We start from the raw sequence: 21,743 nt of genomic DNA, 5'->3' as shown, positions 1-21,743 counted from the left end.
CTGATGAGCCCCAAGAAGGGCGAAACCGGTCGTGGGCTGTCGATGGATTTTCAACAACCTCATGAGTTGTACATTACAAAGATATACATGTATCGCGATATTCCAAATATCGTAGAGACTGAAACATGAGGCGGCCTGGTGCAGCACATTCAGTTGCCTGAGAACATCATAAACCAGAGATTCAGCTGGGTTCCAGGTGAGTCTTTCGATAAAACCAAATTGGTTTGCAAATGAGTGTATATTCGCTACTCATCACTAGGATCGGAGCCATCTTTGGAGACGGCTTGGTTTCATTGGCTCATTCGAAGGTCACTTGGGTGATGATGAACAGACCAACAGCGAAGCTTGTCTGAAAAACCAAGGTTATTCCGAGTGACTAATTCACGCCCAAAACGCGCAAATCATGTCGCCCATTCTGGTGATAAAATCTTTCCGACCGAACTATCCGAGCTTGACGATGCCTCGAGAACTTGAAAGTCGAAAATTTTGGTGAAACAACAAAAAATCAATACGTAAGTAGGAGAATAAGTCCAGTTTTTTTGGCGTTCTCAGTTTACTTAAACCGGTAACGTCTGAAACAAGTTTTTAAACTCAAAAATCTTTGGAACACGTCGCTGACATGGAAAATCAACTCGATTTATATTGATGTCAAATCTCCTCGAATCTCGAACGTAGAGGGCTCATCTTGTTCCTGATGAGTGAATGAAATTCAACCACAAAACGCAATGACTCCGGTGACCTTTTTGGCTATCAGGTAACCTCTGTCCTCTATTGAACGAAACCGGACATTTCTGTTACTATTGAGGCTTTGTCCCCGAAACACAAGACTCAAAATCGAAGGCCGAAATGCATTTTAACTATGATTTTCCCATCTTTGTAATGTACTACTCATAAGTCTGCTGAAAATCCGTCGATAGCCCACGACCAGTTTCGCCCTTCTTGGGGCTCATCGGGTACGCGCAGTCCCCGGGTTTCCGTCAACCTTATGTTCTACTTGAAACCAAATTGCACGAAGTTTGCGAATATGCACTCATTTGCAATCTCAGGAGTTGCATGCAGACGTTGGGATCCGGACGGTTACGGACGGCAACTTATCACCCTAAACGAGTGATCCGATCAAACGCTCACGGAGTTGTTTAACTTCATCCTACGAAATTTCATATCGAAGAAATACCTGAAAAAACTTTTTCCAATAGATGAATAGATAAAAGCTTTCAAACTGCTCTTTTTGCCTTAGACACAATATTTCATTCCACACAAAAAATTTGATCATTGGATCCGTCTGAAGCTAAGAGTTCGTGAGCATTTCCAGAAATTTCCCCTTTTCGTTTTCACAACGATTCCACGCATCCGTGTCACACCCTCCAGATTTTTGTAGCCATCAGATTCATTGGTGAACTCTCTTCATTTATACCACATATTTCTCGTTAACCATATCGATCTCAGCTTCATATCACTCTCACTGGAAGCCCACGCCAAAACGCAAAGTACCGGAATCGAGCTTAGCTCCGATCTGAGCAATTCGGCATCGCATTTTCCTTGCCATGCCGGGACGTCTGGCGTACGATGCAGACGTGTTACCACTACTCCACCATCGCAAGCCGGACGCTGTGGAACCATCAAGCCCTAAAAATACCATAGAAGTGCTTCTGCTGTCCAGTGTTTTTATTCCGGTTTATTCGACAGGTGAGCCAAGATATGTTGGTTCCTTTGCTAAGTAAGACAATGATTTTGTCGTGTAAATGGAGACGATTTGGAAACACTGTATTGTCGTTTCTTTCCCAGCGGGGCACCTCACGAAATGTCCGGAGGTAGATTCGAACACACGACCTCCCGGCTACGTGTTGGAATGCAACAAAATTCGCCCACGAGCAGGTAATCTGTATTGTGATCAAAATTCATTTGAGCAGGATACAAGTTCACTTATCCTGCAATCACAGTAACCACATCACATGACCATGTGTTGACCGGTCCCCCCCCCCAAGTGATGACTCCTCAAATATGAGTTCTACTCATCTTGTGAAATTATTCTTCCACTGTGCTACTAACGGGCTCGAAATTTCCCGGAGCTTCGTTCGATTCACACTACTTCTCGGATTTTCAGCATGGATTGTCCTCAATTGGCCACACGAATTTTCAATGAAGCCCTGAATAAGTTAAATAAAATAGTTATCTATATAGTTATCTATATAGCACGCGGTGATGTTTTATCACATACAGGTTGTCTTTCATCGTTTGTTTTTCACGGTTGGCAGTCTTTTTGTCGTTCTTTTTTCACAGATGGAAAGAAAAAAAAGAAAAAATATACAGTTTGTCCTGTTAGTAGAACACTACCTCTTGGTGCGAATTTGATGGGGTCTGTAAAACCCACCAGGCAGTTCTCACCTACATCTCTTTTTGACTGCATCATGATGATAGCTGTCGAAGAGTTTTCAGCAAACTTGTGAGTAGTTTTCTTTGTGAAAATATACTGCGATTTCTCAAATACCGTGCCAACTGAAACATGAGGTGGCCTGTGTGCAGCACATTCAGTTGTAGAATATCATAAACAAGCGATTCAGTTCAGTCTCTCGTGAAAACCAAATTGATTTGCAAACGAGTGTATTTCTCGAAATGTTGACGTTCTTCGAGGTTCGCAGACGAATTACGCAGTTAAGCTTCCATTGTTCGAGAATCCGGAACCCGGAACAATATACCAGGATACGGTAATAGTTGATCGGTTGTCTCAAAATAAATTTAATGAAAGTGAAACCCCGTGTTACTTTTGTTACTGCGAATGCCAAATTTTACTGCACTGACGAACCCCCTCCCCCACCCTCATCTCAATTACGCAAGGAAGTTTGTTGCGACTGCTCCCCCGCTAAGCGAATAAAACACTGTCGCTGTTAGGGCCTCAGTTAGCTAGGCGTACTTTTAAACTCTCTACGCATGATTATTTCGTGGGGAGTGAGAACCGTTTCCGACTTGGCCCATGGGGCGGATTTGACACAACTCAGCGATACACGAAAAAGCGCTGCTGGAAAATGCAACCAGATGGTAATTGAACGTTCAGAGAAGATAAACTATCCGGCTTGCTTTCGAAAAAAAAGAGAAGCGAACTTTGGAAACCAGAGCCTTGATTTCTCTAACGAGTTGTAACCTGTACAAAGTCTCCGTGTGCATTTAGTTGAATGAAAGGCCAAAACAAAGAAAGCATAATCTAAAGGGTTTTTTACGTTTTACGATGACAGCCAAGCCGGATGCAAACATTGGTGCTTCACTGCCGTCCACACATGTCAATTCATTTGAATAAAGCCTGAGAAAGGAGAAAGACAGAAAGAGGGCCACACAGCGCTAGCCTACAACAACCAGTTGAGATGCCTACACCTCCAGCACTCATTCAGGCAGTCTGGATAGAATGAACACTGCTGACAGTATCATTCAGTGTCTCCAGTCCAACACACGAAAGTCCAAGTGGTGGAGCCCTTTCGTGGAAACCGGACAGCACCAATGGCGCTCAAACGTTTGTAAAATTCCTTATACCCAGGTCAAGATCTGTTCACCTATAGGTTCCCTCCATTCCGAATTGGGCATGGAAGTAGGCGCGCCCCTCGACATGGGATTGGTCCGCATGCGTACCGCACGGCTCGGCCAACTTAGCTTGCGTTGTTTGAGTGTGGTACCCTCTGACTTGCTAAAAGTCACTCGACTGAGCGCCTCATTTCATATTTGCTCTTTCTAGCCAGCCCAAACAATAATTGCATGACACCGTTCATCAGTTTCATGATGTCCCAGATCCTTCGCCTGAAGTAGTCAAGTCTTTCAACCGCACAACAAAACAGCTCGTGATGTAGTCTGATACACACAAGTCCTTTGTGACCTGTGCAATGTTTCTTTGAGGTCAAAGGTGGCCCAAACTGGCAAACGGAGGTCCGGATTTCAGTCTTCGTGCGACGACATCCTTTGTTACACTACCGTTGGAGCTAACTCAGTTTCCGAGATAGACGCAATTTCCAGTATCAAAACTTGAATTATCAGGGGATGTTCCAAGACTTTACGTCCTGCATTGTGACCTTGCATTCTGTGAGCTGGAAGCATACGCTAATGAACTGGACATTACTGGTCAGCTATTCTAGTATTGTTTGACTTTCTGCTCCTTTCAAAGGTGAGAACAACTTTTGCGAATTCCAGGTCAACGAGTTTCTCGGTCAGAAAGATCCATAAATCGGGATTTCTCAGACCTCCAGGTGCTCGCCTCAATGCCGTGGCGGAGGAGACCAATGATAGAAAACGCAAAAATCTTGTCATACAAAAGAAATACGATACGTGCGGAAAGTTCTGGAAGCGTAATACCCCAAGACGGATCGGATCAACCGGCCCTTGAACTAGATAATGTTTATGCATCACTGCGTGGAGATGATCAATATCTCAACCGAAATATCCGATTAACAGAACTGTAAACTAGAAACTCTGTTTTCAGATCAAAAAAACTGAACACAGAAAGGTCAATGACGCAGGTCACTCCAGCACGACGTTGGGGCAGGCCAAGCTCAAGGGTCACGTGGTCATCGTCCAATCAGGACACAGGATAACAGACCAGCCCATGAAACCACCAGCATCTAAGTCAATCGTACTATCCAGCAGCGGGCAAACACATGAGGTCTACTTTGAGATGTTATTTATGTCGGTTCGATTGTTTGGAACTTCCGTCTTGAAACGTCATTTCTTGACACAAGGTTGCTTGCCTACAGTATCGGTTCGATTATTTTATCGTGTACTTTTGGGTACTCGTAAATGATATTTTCAACCGTCTGGAAAACGCACGTGCGCTAAAATTGGAAAGCACTCAGCGAGCCAGTTGGGGCAACCTCTTCGGACACTTTAAGCGTGGGTCTGGGAAACTAGGTACCAAGCAGAAGGCATGTGGTTTGAACAAAAAACTTCGTGCATCAGTCCCCAAAAGAAGTTGTAAAAAGAAATGTTGGGAAATGATACGTGCTCAAAAGACAGGTTCTAAAGATTGGATTGCGTTTAAGGTGACGCAAAGTAAATGTTAAAGGTTTTATCTCAGAAGCAGCGGGCAACACATGAGGTCTACTTTGAGATGTTATTTATGTCGGTTCGATTGTTTGGAACTTCCGTCTTGAAACGTCATTTCTTGACACAAGGTTGCTTGCCTACAGTATCGGTTCGATTATTTTATCGTGTACTTTTGGGTACTCGTAAATGATATTTTCAACCGTCTGGAAAACGCACGTGCGCTAAAATTGGAAAGCACTCAGCGAGCCAGTTGGGGCAACCTCTTCGGACACTTTAAGCGTGGGTCTGGGAAACTAGGTACCAAGCAGAAGGCATGTGGTTTGAACAAAAAACTTCGTGCATCAGTCCCCAAAAGAAGTTGTAAAAAGAAATGTTGGGAAATGATACGTGCTCAAAAGACAGGTTCTAAAGATTGGATTGCGTTTAAGGTGACGCAAAGTAAATGTTAAAGGTTTTATCTCAGACTAATGGGAGGAAACTTCCAATGTTACTTGGTTTGTATTAGACGAGAAAAATCTAGCTTTTAAAAAAATGCATTTTTGACTGAGTTAAAACTCCAATACAAGGAAAAACACATTGACGTACAACTTCTTAATTCAAATTCGTTAGGAGCAGGCAAGAAGGCCGATTTTGAAATTTGGGTTCATTTGGAATTTCATCAAACTCTATCCCTACCTAACTTATTACTTTAAATAAAGTAAGAGACTGCCAACCAGGCGGTTACTGTATATGAAAGTTCATTTAATCACCGATCTTGTGTCAAACGAAGCTACTTGATTTACACTCAAAACCTGATTGGCCATCTAGACAAGACCGAAAGCCCTCTTTGGACTGGCTTGCCAGTCGGGAAGAAACCTTAGGTCCTCAATGGCGTCCACCTTGACTGCTTTGTTCCATAGTTTTTTGAAAAGTCCATCAATATCAACCTTTCTCTCTGTCTCCATTTCTCTACGTTGCTAACTTTTTTTACTGTATACGCCACAGGGTTTTTGTCTGGCAGTTGAGTAGATCGAAATTCACGTGAGCATCACGCGGGGCGTCTTCTGACTGCACTGATCGATGAATTAGTGAAACCCGTCGTTTTAAACGTCACTTATGCTGGTAGTCTAAGAGATGTCCTCATTTATCTTGGAGAAATATACTCATTTGCAACTTAGTGACCGGATGATCCCTGGTTCAAAACTAACCTCTGAATCTGTACCACCCCTGCCTAGACTTGAGCAACTTGGCAGTACCTCAGCCCTCATACTTGCTTGGGGTGTCATGGCAGTTAGGCACCGAAAGGGTGTCACAGCTGAGTGATTATTTCTATCGTTATTAAACTGTATTGTATATGATATCCAGTTGAGTCTCTCGTGAAAATCAAATTGATTAAGTGTGTTTCTCAAAAGCAGTCCAATTCGGGTTCAAGTAGAACATAAGGTTGACGGAATCTCGGGACTGCGCCTACCTGATGAGCTCAGATTGGAAGGGTGAAACCGGTCGTGGGCTGTCGAAGAGATTTCAGCAACCTTGTGAGTAGTTTTCTTTTTCAAGAATGTCCTCACTTAGTTGTTGGTTGTAAAATAAAATCTTGTCAAAAAATATCTTCATGATGGAGCCGTGACTGCTTGTTGACCTGACTTATGAAAGAGTCATGTGTGACTTGATCGATCTTATCAGTAGTAATGAATGTGTTTCGAAAGAAAACGTGAATGCCTTAGTGCGGCTTACTCAAAAAAAGAATATTTCGAACCAAAAATCTCGATGAAACTTGGTTGAGTCTGCCGCCCATATCTTCCTAAGTTTCAAGCAAGTGTTCAGCGAAGTCTCGTCCACTTAGACAAACAAAGTGAATCTCTTGCATAGTTGGTCCTCCGATTGCCTAGAGGTCATACAATAATCTTCCCGCTCTGATGGAATACTGCCTGATTTTCAGCGCTGTTTTTGAAACTCACCCACGTTTGACCCAATATTTGGTGTGAACCTCATCGAGACGTCAATTCCGACAAAAAAGAGCGATTTTTCCGCAAAATACTCTGAGGAATTTGCACAAAAACCATCAACAAAGTAATAGTTGAGACCTGCTTTCCTGGGCGCGCACAAAACGCTCACATAAATATGTGTACAGTCAAAATTAGGCACACCTGAAAACTTCCATTTTAGCGTTTTTCTCTGGGAATGTTTCACCCCTGATTGAAGACAAACGAAATTTCAGGGTACCGTACAAGGAACAAAGGCAAGAGTCTACTGATTTGAACAAATGTTTAGTTCCGACAGAAACGGTTTGGTGATTTTTTCCGAATGAATTCCCAACATACAAAGAAAGATTGCAACTTTCATGAAAGGTTTCTCACTGATAGTAGTCATTTTATTAGTCAGTGATTGACCCAAATTTCGTTGCCTACTGAATACGATGGGGGATCTCGTCGCCTTGATTCAGACGAAAAAGGTTGGCAAAATTAAGCAAATGCATGCGTTATCCATCCAATATTCCGTGCAGTTAATCAGAAGGCGTGGTGTAGGTCATGTGACAAGTGGATGAATAGTACTCTATCCTGTTACTGTTAGTGCTAACTAGCCGAATGATATATCAGAGAGTGGGAAGCTTGGTCGAATCCCTGTGGAATATCGCGGAGTGTAAACTGCTGATTATTTTCAACAAAAATGAAACGACCGTTCAGCACAGATCACATTTCTCGTTGTAATGGCATGATCTCTTATATATGTGTCAAACGGGTGTCTTCTATCTTTCTTTTGGTTCATAAATTCCACGAAACGGCTGCGCGTGTGATTGATTTATTGATTCTAATAACTAAAAGCCTCTTTTTTAGGCACCGAACGCCTACACCAGTATTCACGGGCACCAAATTCGCCAGCTCTCGTTAGAGTGATGCGGCAACTATCATAATCGAAGTCTTCCAAAAGGGGGATATGCCTAACTGTGCAATCGGTTTACTTATAACTCACATCAGAACGACGAGAAGTCTTACCATTGTCCTGTTAGGGTCGCTTTTTAAAGCAAAATACTAGACGTCTTCTTTGATACTTCCCTATCTTGTGAGAGTAATCACAATTTGAAGAACCATGGCCATATGTGGGCTGAAAAGCTGCCGGACGAGAGGAAAATTAGGGTTCTTGGTCTCAAAAGCTTGATCTCAAGTTAACGGTGTTTTCCCAGTGGGTTTTTTGTTTTAACCATGCCACCACCTTTGTTCTGAACCGCAAACTGGGGGACCAGGGGCCCGGGGACCAAGCGGGTAAGAGGGAGACTCTGTGAGTGTCTCACGCACACTTTCCTACAGTTCGATTAGTCACAAAGAAACGTAAACCTTCAAGTCACGGTGATGTTCAGGCTTTTCGTGAAGGACAGACCTGTTAGTATTAGCATTGTTGTATTGTTGGTACTACCAGGTTTGTAGAACAGTTCTGAATATAGCTCTCTAACTAATTGCACCTGGACTACAGATAAAAGCAAACACGAATGAACTCCTCGTTTTCGAGAAATACACATCAGTTTGGTTTTCACGAGGGACTCAACTGAATCTCTCGTTTATTGTGTCCTCCAGCTGAATGTGCCGCACACAGGCCGCCTCGTGATTCAGTTGGCACGATATTCGAGATATCGCAGTATATTTTCGTAAAGGTAACTACTCACAAGGTTGCTGAAGACTCTTCGACAGCCCACGACCAGTTTCGCCCTTCTTGGGGCTCATCAGGTAGGCGCGGTCCCTGGAAACTCGGAGACTGCGCCTACCTGATGAGCCCCAAAAAGGGCGAAACCGGTCGTGGGCTGTCGAAGAGATTTCAGCAACCTTGTTAGTGGTTTCCTTTATGAGAATCTCCTCGTTGTTGTTTTAACTTCATTAGGTGTAGACGACAAACGTTGTTACAAAACACTGGTATAATTCTAAAACAAAATTTTCCAACAAGTACCAATTAGCGCTCTGACGAACAAAAGAGTTCAGTTGTCTATTCAGACAAATGATTTGTGTTTGCCAGTTTGAGCTTATGGCCAAGTTGATTTCAAAATACGAACTGAAGGAAAGTAGTGAACATCAAAAGTTGAGTTCAAGGAACATCCTCTAGTTTACCTGGGCACTTTTTGAATATACTGACCTGTTATCGAAATACACTCATTTGCAAACAAATTTGATTTTGCAAGAGACTCACCTGGAACCCAGCTGAATCTGTCGTTTATGATATTTCCAAGCAACTGAGTGTGCTGCCCCTTCAGGTTTCGAGATACAGAGATAAATGTATAGACGTAATACAACACTCATAAAGTTGCTGAAAATTCTTCGACAGTCCACGACCGGTCTCACCAGCGTTTCCGTCAACTTGTGTACTACCTGATGAGCCTCAAGAAGGTCGAAACAGGTCGCGGGCTGTCGAAGGATTTTCAGCAACCTTGTGAGTAGTGTAATACGTCTATACCGACTCGTGTTTACATAGCCAAAGCTTTTGCCTTGTACCTTTTAAAGCATGCTTATTAGTGGGGTCAATTGAAACTTTCACAAGAGAGCTTTTCAACAAAAACCTTCTTGGATAGACCAGCTGCTGGAATAAATCACCGTGTCTGCTGAATGTGAGAAACTGTGGCGTGCCATTTAAAGTACCCACTTCTTTTGGATGGTGAAAATGGGAACAAAGATACCCGGAAACCGCTGTCTCGGTGCCTCGGCAAAGAGGCTGTCACAGCTTCAAAGGTCAAGCCTGACTGGTGGTTGGTAACCGTCTGCTGTCAAGTTGTTCCGAAATCCTTGATGTTGGAAATGTTTTTTTCTGTTCTCTCGAAAGTATCAGAACCGTCTTCCGGAGCTGAAACACTGCCAGTTATGGTTAATTAAGAAACGGGCAACTATGTCGTGGAGTGAACAAAGTGTACTGACTAAAATGCTTCCAGTATTTACGATCTTGCCACAAGAAAGGAAGCTATCGCTTTTAGTTTTTTCCTGACTATCAACCTGAAGGGTTGTCTTCCACTCCTCGAAAGCAAAATGCCGCTAAAACTCACAAGCTCAGCAACAAATATGAGAGGCCGAGTTTCCGCAATAAACAGAAAACCACCGCGCTTGAGACTTGCTTTTATTAGAGACCGTTAGCACCTCCTAGGCCAGAGTGCGGTTTCAACTTTGGACATCTGACAGGCGCGCGTGCTAACACTATTCGACCAGCCCACGCTGAACGGACTTAAATCACATCTAAACAAAGGACTGCGTCCACGCTTGAGTCATATGATTGGTTTGTCAAAGACAAAACTTGAGTCCAGTGCTTCTTCCGTTTGCTGTGAACTCACCAGAATAACTGTTCTTGGTGCTCAAACAGGATTGGGGTGAATGGGTACACTACAGCTTCCGCAAGCACCTAAACATTCTTCCGGGGGCCATCTGACTGAAAAGTCGTCACAACGAGACTGCGGTCACTGAACATGCCAGTCACGATTTAAGGAGAGGAACTCAAATTTTTGAAGCGTTCCACATACCTTTAAAATTATATTAGTTCCCATTTTAATGTGATAGATGAGTTCGCGTTTTCTAATATTTCAGCAAAGCGGAATATCCCCGAATCTCGGGAAACGTGTGTGTCCGGCCAAAGTATGGGCTGTTTCATTCTATGGGTGTCAGGCGTGGCCTATTCGAACAGTGGAAGTGAGACGTCTTCAATTCTTTGGTAGCCGTGTTCTCGGAACGACGGTTGGTGTAGGCTTAGATCGATCAGGCCCAAACAAGACACTTAGAAGGCGTGCTCGGTGTTGCAAAGGGAAGTTTGGTCAAACAAAAGGGCTCGGGTCGATCAGGCCCAAACAAGACATTTAGAAAGCGTGCTCGGTGTTACAAATGGAAGTTTGATCAAACAATTTATTGCGCAACGACTCCTGTGGCCATATTATGCAATAGGCGTATTAAATTATTGATCATCAAAGAGAGTGTTGTGTATCGCGCCCAACTTAGAGTGATACGAACAGGGAAGTAGGAAGTGAAAACTAAATCGGTTACGAATAGATCTAGCGTGATATCCTTGTGCGTGGGCGAAAGACCTGCAAAGTATGACTACCAATCTGTCTGTTTCATCCTGGTTGTTAGTTTCTGTGCAGATTAAATGAATTTCTGGAGGTGTTGAAACCTCGGAACAATTGTGTCAAGCTAGCACTAAAACCCTTCCCCATTTATTCATCGTTTTTTCAACAATAAGACTTTCGACAAAGTCATGACTGTACGGCAGTGAGGCATCAATGCTGAACGTCGACGTTGCAGCGTTAGTGGCAATGGCGATGAGTTCAAAATCGTTTGTGTTGACTATAATTCCCAGAATTTGTAGCTAACAACCTAGTGCCAGAACTAAAGTCAAACAAAACACGAGGTTTAATTATACAAATGCAGCTCAGTCCATTCAACTTGAGGGCCGGAGAACAGCTTCGTAGTTCACAAGGAAGGCCGCAAAGAATCTTGTTGGCAATGTGGAAACAGGCTGCTGTAGATAGGTACTATTAGGAGAACCAGCTTTGGACGTGAAGGGACTACATATCCGCCAGTGGAATAACCGCTTTTTTGTTGAGATAGATTTCATTGGCTGTTCATCACTTGTCCTTGACAGATGAGTTGTATTCTCAGTATCACTTTTGACCGCCTGTATGCGATAGTGATCAATAAATCAGTCGGTTTGCACGTTCTTTGACTTTTCTGGTTTGACCAGACCAGGGTTCATCATCATCATCATCATCATCGACAGCATGACATCAGTGTTCAACACCGATGCTTCACTGCAGGGTTCACCGTAATAAGAAGGCATTAAGGTGATTGTGGTCCACAACACGTACTCCAAGGTTTCCACCAAGAACTTAACGGATGTTATACTAAAACGCTGACATGAAAAATGCCACTAGCCAGCATTCCAGCATTTTTGATAGCAAAAGATTTGCTTACGGAAACAAAAGTGCGTGTATCAGTTAGCCGTCAGTTAAAAGTTTTAATCGCCACCCATAGTTCCCATGGATGAATTGAGGGCGATAAACAGCGTCTACGTTTGCAGATACCAACTGTCGAGGCAGCGGCATCACACTAACAACGGCACGCAATCGCTCTAGGCATTTATGAACTCAGGCACCAAGGCATTGTTTAGTGGTTGCCACGCGTTTTAGCTAGCTAGTTTAAAATGTGCCGCGGCTCCTAGGCTTTTTAATGGAGGGCTTTTGTCAAAGCCTCAGGGGCCGCGTCAGACTACTCATTCTTGCCGCCATGCTCGCCAAGTCATCTGTAAAGCCTTTTCATGCGTTCTTGGCATACGTTGGTGTAGAACCACAAAAGTCAATGAACGTGCAAGCCAGCTGCTCTATTGATCGATCACGCGTACAAGCGGGTCAAAGTGATACTAAAAATTCAACTAATCTGTCGAGGACGACTGAAGAGCAACCAATGAAATCTGTCTCAACGAAAAACTGTTATCCCATTGGCAGTTCTGTAGTCCCGTTAAGTTTGGAGATGGTTCTCCAAATATACGGTATAGCAGAACAGAAATATAACCTCTCCAAATTAACAAATGTGGGCGTAATGGTTTGTATAAAGACACCCCACAGTGATAGAATCTAAAAGTGCCCAGAGCATTGCTATGAGTGTGACGAATCAAGCTAATGTTTCACTTTCCCCAGAAGAGCGATGTTCCTCAACCGTGAAGCAGTCTTTGTCTGAGAGTGACGTACTATAGACGCCTCTTTTGGTCAAAAATCAGTCCGTCAGTTGAGATTACCTTCTACGAGCCGAGGAATGAAGTTTGTTTGTCTGCCCCAACCGAGGTGCAGGGAGGATGAAAACTAGAAATCAAATAAAATGATTCTCATATTGGGTATCACAGTAAGCTCATTCCCCCCCTACCACTACCGTTTAAGAGCAGTTAAGTACGGGGTTGTGAGATTCAGCCTTAAACCAACATCTGATGAGCACTTGAGGCTTATGATATCATCTTAGACAACGCGGCAAGTAACCTTTAAGTAACTTGCACCTCTGACATAAGTTGTCATGCTTGACAACTTTTGTTGAGTGTCAGTAAAGCGCGGTTTTTTCATGATGCATTGAGGTGATGACTAGCGCGGACCTTCATCATTTCTACTGCTGATGTATGTCAACAACGGTAAGCTAATTCGTGTGACTCATTGTTCTTGGGATCAGCAGAGTATCTAGCGCTCCATGGAATACCAAACTTCAGCTTTATGCTAGTTGTCGGCAACAAATAGTTGATAGTAAGATTAGTAGATGAAGGTATTTCTCTGGGAAGATCAAGGTACTCGGAGTAGTAGCACCTACCCATTGGGGCAGTAGTGCACTTAGCTTGTTGCTATGTGTTGCCGAGCTTGATAGTTTGACTGCATACGTCTCATCATCGTTTTCGGTAACCTCGTCAGTGCGGGGTCTGGGATTTCACCTTGACATAGGATCACACGTATGCAACCCAACGGTCAACCTCAACGAACAGGTCAACAATCAGCAGTCGCACTCAGGCTATTCTGCCTAATTTCCCTCAGTAAGGTACTTCAAAAGCCTTGCAAAAGCGCTCACTGCAGGAAGGCCAGTCACTGGTCTGTGAAGAACCTTTTGAAAAATCAAAAAACCATCAATACTGCAAGTCTTCCACAGCCGCCGGTAAAACCTTTAACGTTTTCTACTCTGTAGCATACAAATCATGCGTCAGTCAATCTCTAGACCGGAAGCTACACAAAACAGTATTCAACAACTTGGAGCTCTAGTTGCCAGAGTTATCTTCCACGCCCGACTTTATATTGCCTGCTGCTTACGCTTGAGGCCATGATTTACTTTTATTAGTGGATCACTCTAAGCACAAAGGGACGTAAGTAAGTAGCGTATGAAAGCATATCTTGTTAGTCCTTGGCTGAACAATGGGGGACCACTCCTCCTGGTGTTGAGATATTTTGGAACTAATGCATAGCTGTGGCCTTTATTTTAATGGAAGCGGGCACTCAGACCTGTATAGAGTGTAACCTGTTCGTGTGACAACCGACCTCTATCCAATTTGGCCTTAGGGGCAGGCAAAGACATGTGCGCGTCGGACTATTGAAGCATTCAGATATAAAATACACCACGTTTCATCCTGTTTGAACTTCACTATCCAAGTGAACCAAAGCTTAGGTTCAATGTATACCCTTTCGTGCAGTTGGAAAACACGGCCTTCAGAACTTTCACCTCGACAGAGCATTTAACCTCCGATATTTGGATTGTTTTGCGTTCAGCTTCCAACTATCAGAGTACATACTGTGAAACTTGAACACCTTTAGAATAGTTTGAAGTTCGACCACGAAGCAGTATGCTTTGCACTCTGGACACAGTTTTTGGCCATAAATTTGTTGTTTCAAGTAATTCTGATCCGAAGCATCTCATCCAGTGACACCCAGCACATACCTCAGTACAAAAGTTGATCCCTTAAAACCTGCCGTTGTTAAGAGTAGCCAATAACAGCCAGTTAGGCTCTTTATGTCGCCCAGTTACGCAGAAGTTTTGTTTTATTATTGACGGCTATTAAAACTGATTTGAACCAACTACAGCTCCACACAACTGAGCTCCTCATATACCAGTGGTCAACTCTGCCAAGGTTTTGTCCCATCACTTACCCCTTAGATTTGACCGACCGCGGACCCCGGATAGATTTAATGACTTGAATTTTGTACGTTTCTCACATCCTTCACCCTTGCTCCAGTAATATAGTAGCTTCAAGTGTTAGTCAAAATTATTCCGTTCACGAACCCTATGCCTTTTTTTTATGTGGCCTGAATGTAAAAACCACGGGGAAAGTAAAAACGCCTCACCTGCAACAGCGTATTTGGCCGCTGTCTCCCACGACCAATTTGCCCACATGAAGAAAAACTGACTTATCTGGTCACCTTTATAAATACCAAACACGTGCTTGCATTTGATAATAGTCATATGTTGAGCTGGTACATTGTGAAAACTATGATTATCCGAATTCAGCCGCAGATATTTTTGATTTGTGGAAGCCTCCACAAACACTAAGGACGTCACGCTTCACGTCTCATAGTTACGTTTCCTCATTGACGATAATACGGTTGTTTGCCTCGCAAACAAATCAAACCTTAAGCACCCTTACTGGTCTTCTCATCGATGTCAATAACAAAGCCCCTTTGAGGACGGAACAAGTTAAAGCCTGTCTTGATTTCATTTCAGTGCGCTTAAATAGGAGGATTGAGGGTAAAAATCTCCATCCTGTGGTTAGGAAACGCTTTGGTCAGTTTGAACGACTAAATGGGTTATTATCGGCACTTTGATAGCTATATAATATTTCAATTACTTTTTTCACATGTTAGCTCTAACACAGCCAATACAACTCTAACTTGTGTCGTATTTCCCAACAACTTAGATGTGGAAACCGTACTCACCGAAAGCGGCTATGGCCGGAGCAGTTAAACTTGGTCACAGAAAGCAGTTTTCAAAATTGTTATGAAGAAAACAGGATACTTATGGCCACCTTCGTCACACATTACTGATATCTGAGTTAGAAAGTGTAATTAGTTGAATTAGTTAAGCCCATGTATTGCAAAGTTTTAAACCGTGCTTTAAAAGCCCCGCTAAATAAAAGCCGCCCTGAATGAGCATGACATTTTGGCTGCACTTTCCGGCTTATTACCACCAATCAGTAATTCACTGAGCGATATTCAACCGTGCAGGAAAACTTTTCACACTCATAGTAAGTCAAAAACTTAAGCTGATATCTACAAGGTCGTCTCTAAATCTGAAGAAATTCCTTTTGTCTACGGCTTCAAAATTCGTCACATTTCAGGGGGGAGCAATTCATCTAGTTCCAGGAAATTTATATCCAAGCTAAGATCTGACAGATAGTAGTTCTAACTGCCATGAAAAGTTAACAGCTAAACACATTTTAGTTATCCGGCAAAAAGCAAGCGCTCATCCGTTGTACTGACGAAACAATTTAATTGCCGTAAAGTTGTTTGTTCTTCCAAAAAATAAGGTAATGGTGAATGCCTACTTTATATCAAAAAGTCATTGCAATCAATTCTAGAGGTACCTAGCTTAAAGACTGGCGTGTAAATTCCTCACTATCATTTATTGCGCTATGAACCGTGTATTTAGTGCTGACAAGCTGCTCAGACACAAGGGGTTCCAGGTGGTGGCCCCCAGGTGGAAAGAAGCACTGTTGCATTGTATGGCCAGAATATCGTCATCAGCATTTGACACACTGATGTAAAATCTCAAATTATTTATGGTGGATTGCACAGGGTACTATCACGTTTTTAAAAAACACTAGTACGTGCTTGTTCTCCTAATCTCTCAGCCGTTGGCGCTTTTAGGCTGAATATTTGTGAGCACAGCTCACATTTTCAAACCCGTGTTTTTGGATTTTTAAAGATCTTATCATGGTACGAGCCTGCACATCGTGTAAGTAATCTATATGTGTATTAGGCTTTTGCACGGTTAAATCTTCCATTGTTAGTTAGGATAAGCTTATTACATTCTGATGAAATTTGCCCTTTAATACTGTATTATAAGTACGCATGCTACTCAAACTCCCCTATTTGAGTTGGCATCTTCGCAATTATCAAAATACTTATGAATACCCGTTAGTATTCTAAAAAAACGCTGATAACCCTAATAAATGTGGGGTATCCTATAAGATAGCTTATTGTATGTTATCTCCTACAATGGCCAGTTTAAACCAAACTAAAAAGCTTTTACTTGAAAAAGCTCCAATAAATCCCGAATTTGGTAACTTCCTTATAATGGACTAACAGTCATATCCTGATGGTTTATCAAACAGATGGTAAGCAAACTTCCTGAACTTTTCAAACTTGCCGTTAAACTTAGGCGCAATCCACTTATGGACTGATAAACGCAAAAACCGTTGGACAGAATAAAATCACTAAAACATTCAATTAAAGCACTTCGGAAATAAAAAATCTACTTACAAGAGAGCACAGATTACGATACAGTGTTTAAGAATAATATGCGTGCAAAAAATTCTAGATATCAACAGAGAGGCTAGAAAAGTGACACTAAATTCTACACTCAGAACTTTAAGAAGCAGACTTCACGGTATTTGTTTAATGAAAATCTAATTCTAACAACCAAGTGCAACAAGCTTGCTTAAGTAAATAAGCAGAAAATTTCAACAACCTTTGATTTCAATAACAACCTTGGCTACGTCAGAAAAATACTTTTTGGAGTGTCTTTCCAGAGATATGAGATTTCTTAGTGCTTGCGGTGTAACATGTTTGAAATTAGTTCAAATTTGAGACTCGAGCACTGCTAAGCGGTACAAACTACCTTAAATTAGGTAAATTGTTGGCTTGTATAGTTGATTTAGAAACAGAAGAAAGTATCCTATATATATCATACACATATTCCCACCAAATGTGGATACAAAATTTGAAGACTAAAAACAAACACCATAGTGTGCGTTCTATGGTAAGTGAATTATGTGCTAGCCAGCGCAACAATGTTAATCGCAAGCATGTACAGGCAAACAAATCCTCTCTAATGTCAAGGAATTCATTTACAACATTGTGGGATAAAACATAATATGTGGTAAACCTACAACTTCGGAAAAAGACCAATAACAGTTTTCAGCAGACCAGGTTTTGCAGAGCTAGATTATCTCTGGTTCGTCTAAAGGGGTTATTGAGCATAGCTGCTCACCTACAACTACGGACAACTAACTTCAAATAAGGGTGATCGTCTGCACTCCTAATATTCAGTATGCAAACGAAAAAAATGCTGTGGTAGACACCAGGCATGAGGTTGAAGATACGACCAGTTGGAATACACAAAGCTCAGAACGCAGTACTGGCAAACAACAGCAGACCTACAAGTAGTCCATTATTGAGAGTGCCTTAATATTTATTCCTGCTTCGCATTGGGCTCACCAACAGCCCAAGAGTAAAAGAGAAAATTTGCAAAAAATGGCAAGCCTGACAAGAAACGTACGCCAAAAAGGCTGTTTAGGTAGCCTACACAGAGCGTATGAACATGGACTTTAGTGCATCTTTCACACTGCCGTTCTGTTGAACTCCGGAGCATGACCAGTTTGACAACCACATTGTGACCAAAAACGGCAAGTTTTTCAGAGTCGCTATTTTGTATTCTGGATGGAATACGTATAACCTAGAAACTTGAGCGAGCATTGAGTATCTAGGAAAGTTCAATCAAGGGAGCAAAACTGTTTAACCTACACACAAGTTAGACCCATAACATATAAACTCGCACCGTTTGCGCCTTAGAATCAATCTTAAAAACAGAACGTTTAGAACCAAGAAGAACAGTGACGTCGACATTTTTTATTTCTGTGAGGGGATAAGTCTATCAGTAGGGATTTCAAAAATTGAATCCTAGACCACATTGTATAAGTGCGAATAAAGAGTAGTAAATAGGCTTCTGAGGAACACTTTTGGATTTGTTTTTTTTAGGTTAGTCTAAGGTCTTAAACTATCGTTGATAACTGCACGAGTTTTAGTTGCATGCAACCAATAATTCGTTTCTGGAAAACGCACTTTCGTCAGCCCTAAAATTTGTTGGTTTTTTTGGGGACGATGAAAATATAGAGCGATCTGCTGAACGACATGTGTGATACACCAGTGCTTGGCATCCTAAAAATTAATAAATCAACAACTATAGCATGAGTCAACGATTTAGAACAACTATTTGACCCTGAATGATACATTTAGTACATTTAGTCCCACCACCCTTATATGGGGTTGTCGGGCGCGGTGTTTTGCTTTTTACAGAACTGATAAATAAGAACCGCGTCCTTTTTGGACAATCTGAAACCGCAATGAGAGAATTCGATTGCATCCAACCCACTGGATTTATTAAGGTCCTTCCTCTTTTGTACGTAGTTATATGCTCAATTTCAGCTGATTTCTTGGGGCTTACAGTGCATCAAGGCCCATCACCTCACTTTATAATCTTCGGTCTCATTGTATTTTTGAGTTCAGCTGAGTTTAGTTTCCAGCTTTGGGTTAACATCCAAAACTGCCTAATTGCCAAAACCGTATACTTCGGTCAGATTATTTAACGACCGTTGAGAGAAAACCAGCGATCTTCATTACAAAATTCACAAACCAGTAGACAGCCGGGAATTTCTTTTCTAGATGACGGCACGGTTTGTGTTCTGCGTCCTCTCTGACCGAATAATCCTTGAGTCTAACCCTCCATTCTACTGACTCGTTGGAAGCACGATATTTTTATTGTTTTTTGAACGAATTGTTTGCCATGTGGATTGATCATGTCGTACAATCCATTATTTTTCTGAAGCGGAATTACATGCTTCGAAACTGGTGAAGGCTATTCCAGGCCAGTATCACCCACGTTTTTTTCATAGTCTTACTTCTGGTTTTCATTTATATTCTGGACTTTTCGGTTATATTTTAGTTAAGCTGACATTTTTATCACGACACATTTTAGCGAATCTCTGCCCATGTTATCAGTAATAAAGTGCTTCATAAAGCCCGCTGCACCTTTCGGATCCCAGACTCTTGATAGCAACGTAACGCTCTGTACTTCACTCCATGCCATAACTTGATCCCGAAATGCACAGTTCCACAGTGTCCTTCTATATTAACATGAATACGGGAGAGTTTTCTAGGTTTTATATGAGTATCAGCCTCCTACTGTGAATTTTGAACCTAGTGACTGATGTCATCTAAAACGAACCTTTGTACACGAATGACTGGATGGTTATTGTGTTTGGCTGCTGTAGATCTACCTGATAACTCAAAGCTGTAGACGCGGTCGATTCGTTTGGGGAACAGCAAATTACAGCATTACGCGCCAAGTCGATTTAAGGCTAAAAACAGGCTCTTCATTTTGCTTCATTTACGCAGCCACATATTAACAATAAACACAAATAAAATAAATTGAACGCAGCGGTTAACTCACCCGTGAGTGGAAGGTCCATTGTTCGCTGAAATTTTAAACCCATCGATAATGCTTCATCTTCAGCCATTCTGCACAACTCCTCCGTAAGCTCCGCTGATTGAATCTGTCCAACATTCCTGCCAGTTGCATAGTTTTCGGCACATATTCCCATGAAAATAACCACAGCCTTGATAAATTTCAATATAGTAACTGTCATACTGCAGGTTCAACCACTTTCTATCCTGTGCCTTTCACGGCACTGCAACTGAAACTGCCAGGTTCAAAGTACCGTGTTATCACATAACATACTCGTTATTCCGGCAAGGTCATTGCTCCTGAAGGATAATTGACAGTTCAGTTCAGAGAGGGCAGCAAAACCACGGAGACATACATAGCAGATGGATTACCTCCTGTCAGCATCTTTGCACTCTATTTATGGTACTGGTGTTGTGTGCCCTTTCGAAAAGGCTATCTTAATGGGATCATCACGAGTGCAACGGAAACAATTATGACCCCAGGCTACTCAACGGGTAAGCACATTCGTTTCACCTTCCTCAGGTGCCAGAGGTTTGCACACATGTAGGATGTCAAAAGCTAGAGTACTTAATCTGATGTGCTGTCGATCCCGGAAACAGATTTCGGCTAAGCATCTATAAAGAGATGTAAAGGTGTGGGGTATCATTTTGTGACGGCCGCCCCTGACGAGGTCAGTATTTTCAATTATTGTGGGATCAGTTGGGTACCAAATTGGTTCAAAGAGAAACTAAAAGGTACCTATTAGAAAATTGAATTGTTGCGCGTATTTGTGCACCACCGTTTGGCTTGGCGCTTCTGTACCCAAGCCGCTACATTTAATGCATCATTCTCCTCCCCGAGCTTTTCAATAACACTCAAGTGTTCGAGCATTAATTACATTAGCTACCACCTCCAGTGCATAGATAACTACCTCATGTTGTATCGTGGGTGGCCGTCTATTGGTTACGCCCGCACTGAACTGCCAATCTGCGCGACTGGGAGAAGAGAGAGAACTCGGGACACGGCTGTATTTTCAGGACAAGACATACAGTGTCTGCGTAAATATATAGGATGACTAAATGGCCAAATACAGTTGTTCAGCTGTTCGTTCTGTACAGCCGACGAGGACGTTCCGGTCGTGAACAATTTCAGGCCCACTAGGTGGTCATATGTTGCTGAGCTGTGTTTGGTGCCGCCATCTCACCTACTTCCCGGACGTGTCGAACCGATAGTGACCTTGGGATGTGTCACATGTGCTTTTTTCCTGTCTGGGTCCGTCCTGACACTTCACCTACCCAAATCATCGGCGAACAAAACTATATCAGCTATAGACGCTTTACAGTGAGGGCGCGACAATTACACTCGATGAATGTGTTGTTGATGATGTTTGGTCTGGAAGTAAACCGGCCTCAGCCTTTACAGATTTCCACTCTCCGGAGGTGCATACAACTTCGGTAGACCCTGTCAATTACACTACCTTATTTAGGCATTAGAACAGTTTAACTGGTTCATTGTGTGAGAGGGGACTTTTCGTAAACGGCGAGAAAACGGGGTCAGGTATTTTTCAGTCAGAGTCGATAGGTCAAGGGGAGTCTAGAATGTGTTACCTGCGAGTACATGGTATACGAATAGGGCAAGGATGGTCGTACAATTAAAGGAGTATAAGTGTAACGTTTAAGCGAAAAATGTAATGTATGCATCACTCTATGATATTGTACACCGGGGTTGTGGGGCTAAGATGGGCAGGGTGAAGGCATCCGCTAGGTAAATGCAGATACCAGGAAAGAGGTTCATAAACCGACGTTTTCTGAGACAGAGATGAACAACGAGTATTCT

General features: G+C 42.4%; 1 protein-coding gene across 1 annotated transcript in view; it reads right to left on the bottom strand.

The window, feature by feature from the left end:
- The window catches only part of T265_03712 (hypothetical protein), a gene marked incomplete at both ends in the record, with an annotated part of 133,301 nt that extends 113,088 nt beyond the window's left edge, over positions 1-20,213 (bottom strand). The window contains one exon of the mRNA XM_009168259.1: positions 19,914-20,213. Coding sequence (XP_009166523.1) covers positions 19,914-20,109 — 196 coding nt within the window. The remainder of the gene's footprint in view (positions 1-19,913) is intronic.
- Positions 20,214-21,743: the final 1,530 nt, after the last annotated feature.

Source organism: Opisthorchis viverrini, assembly GCF_000715545.1.
Source record: "Opisthorchis viverrini unplaced genomic scaffold opera_v5_54, whole genome shotgun sequence".
Classification (NCBI taxonomy): Eukaryota; Metazoa; Platyhelminthes; class Trematoda; order Opisthorchiida; family Opisthorchiidae; genus Opisthorchis; species Opisthorchis viverrini.
This window is presented reverse-complemented; position numbering and strand designations above follow the sequence as displayed.